Genomic DNA, 2,180 nt, shown 5'->3' on the forward strand with positions numbered 1-2,180 from the left:
GCGCATTAGCCATATTATTCGATGTTTGAGCTTGCATATCAGCTGTGAGTATTTGGGAGTTTAAAGGGCTTTCGAGTACGAGACAACGGCACCACAACGTCTTAAACGTCAAAGAGTTCGAGTACACCATTTCTTCACTCGTTTCTCTACTAGAAAAACTTAAACGTGCTTTAGAAAACCGATGCTCTGAAGCGTCTACCCAAGTTCCGCGTATCGGCTGCCTGCATCAGAGTCGTTATCGGTCGTGGGGTTAAACCCGAACAAATGCTTGTTTAATCCCGTCAAATGTGTGTTCAATTAGTTCTATTATTATTATAATAATAATATTTACGATTTCCTATCGATTGAGGCTTCAAGCCACCTAGACAAACCGGCAAACTTTCAGCCCTGAAGCCCCCGACCGATCAGCGCGTTCTCACCCCTGCCGTAATCCACCTAGCTCGTCATCATCTTCATCCTCGTCCTCATCTTCATCACCTATAGTAGTTGACCAGTAGCCACATGATTAAAACGCCATCAAATCAATTGATGTCAGAAAGTTTAGAACTGCAGTGCTGCACCTACCCTCTCCTTCCTCTTCGTCTTCCTCATCCACCTCATCATCCTCGTCATCATCAATTTCAGGCTCTCCATTTTCTTCATTCTCCTGTTCACCCATTTTTAAAAAAAGGACACTGTAAATGTGCATAATCGCCATGACATAGAGAGGTCAAGAACATTGACCAAGTATTTATTTACCTTTCCATTAGTGGCATCTTTTCCATTTTCCTTCTCCTCAAGGAGCTTCTTCTCCTTCAGGTCCTACATTAAAAAAAAATTACAATTAAAATAAACTTGATATTTTGAAACATTTAACTTCGTCAGATTGGAGCCATCTGTGTCCAATAGGCAGAGTCGATGCAGATTACTGACTGACGTGAGCAAAACGCCCCCTATGCGCACAAATTTCAATTGCATCTCTAATGACGCCCCTCTGACATTGACGCCTCATTGGCTGCAGCGGAGAATTCAGCTGTCCATCAACGACTCCTGCTCCCGCCTCTTACCGAGCGAGCTCGTTTGTAATCTGACACTTAAGTGAGATTTGGCGGCTGTTGAGTATTGTAAAAGGTAAATTCAATAAGGAACTATATTTTGGCGAGTAAACACACGCTTACATCGCGGCTCCGTGAAAAAAAAACAAGCGCTTAAAACACCAATCGTGATGGATAATTCAGAACCAATGGACTGTGGTCTGGTGAGCTGATGCCGAACTCTGAAGGACAAAGAAAGCGCACGCATGGCTTTCACGACCATTCATTCCGAACACTACAGAGTTCGGCATGTATCACCGCCGTCACGTTAACCTGGATTCAGTTCGCTCAGTCGCAGAATTGACAAGAAACCGTAGGCACACACACAAAAAAACCCCAGTCATAAATGGCAGATTATCACGGGCTCTTTGAATTTGCGTTGATAGGTTAGGTTTCAGTTAAAGCCCTCTCAAAAGCAGTTAAACAAGCCTTACCCATGCAAACATTTGAATTAATTCGTTTATAATCTTTAGCCTTTAAGCCGTTTATCAACTAGGACCGCCCCTTTAAATTCACCGACGTCTCTGGCTTCAAACTAGTAAACCAACAAGCCCACGTTGCCGTCACACATGGAAAAATATCAACTCGTCGGAAATATTCAATGAGCGCATTAGCCATATTATTCGATGTTTGAGCTTGCATATCAGCTGTGAGTATTTGGGAGTTTAAAGGGCTTTCGAGTACGAGACAACGGCACCACAACGTCTTAAACGTCAAAGAGTTCGAGTACACCATTTCTTCACTCGTTTCTCTACTAGAAAAACTTAAACGTGCTTTAGAAAACCGATGCTCTGAAGCGTCTACCCAAGTTCCGCGTATCGGCTGCCTGCATCAGAGTCGTTATCGGTCGTGGGGTTAAACCCGAACAAATGCTTGTTTAATCCCGTCAAATGTGTGTTCAATTAGTTCTATTATTATTATAATAATAATAATAATATTTACGATTTCCTATCGATTGAGGCTTCAAGCCACCTAGACAAACCGGCAAACTTTCAGCCCTGAAGCCACCGACCGATCAGCGCGTTCTCAACCCTGCCGTAATGTCGGTTAGCCACAAACTAACCGGTAATGAATGGGGGGGGGGGGGGGGGGGGGGGAAAAAGTGAA

General features: G+C 43.6%; 1 protein-coding gene across 1 annotated transcript in view; it reads right to left on the bottom strand.

The window, feature by feature from the left end:
• Nucleotides 1–383: 383 nt before the first annotated feature.
• The window catches only part of ptmab (prothymosin alpha b), a 2,711-nt gene continuing 914 nt past the window's right edge, over nucleotides 384–2,180 (bottom strand). The window contains exons 2-4 of the mRNA XM_016231722.1: nucleotides 739–801; nucleotides 565–646; nucleotides 384–477 (exon numbers count right to left, since the gene is read on the bottom strand). Of these exons, the coding sequence (XP_016087208.1) occupies nucleotides 416–477; nucleotides 565–646; nucleotides 739–801 (207 nt within the window). The 3' untranslated portion in view covers nucleotides 384–415. The remainder of the gene's footprint in view (nucleotides 478–564; nucleotides 647–738; nucleotides 802–2,180) is intronic.

Source organism: Sinocyclocheilus grahami, unplaced genomic scaffold (assembly GCF_001515645.1).
Source record: "Sinocyclocheilus grahami isolate Dianchi unplaced genomic scaffold, SAMN03320097.WGS_v1.1 scaffold398.1, whole genome shotgun sequence".
Classification (NCBI taxonomy): Eukaryota; Metazoa; Chordata; class Actinopteri; order Cypriniformes; family Cyprinidae; genus Sinocyclocheilus; species Sinocyclocheilus grahami.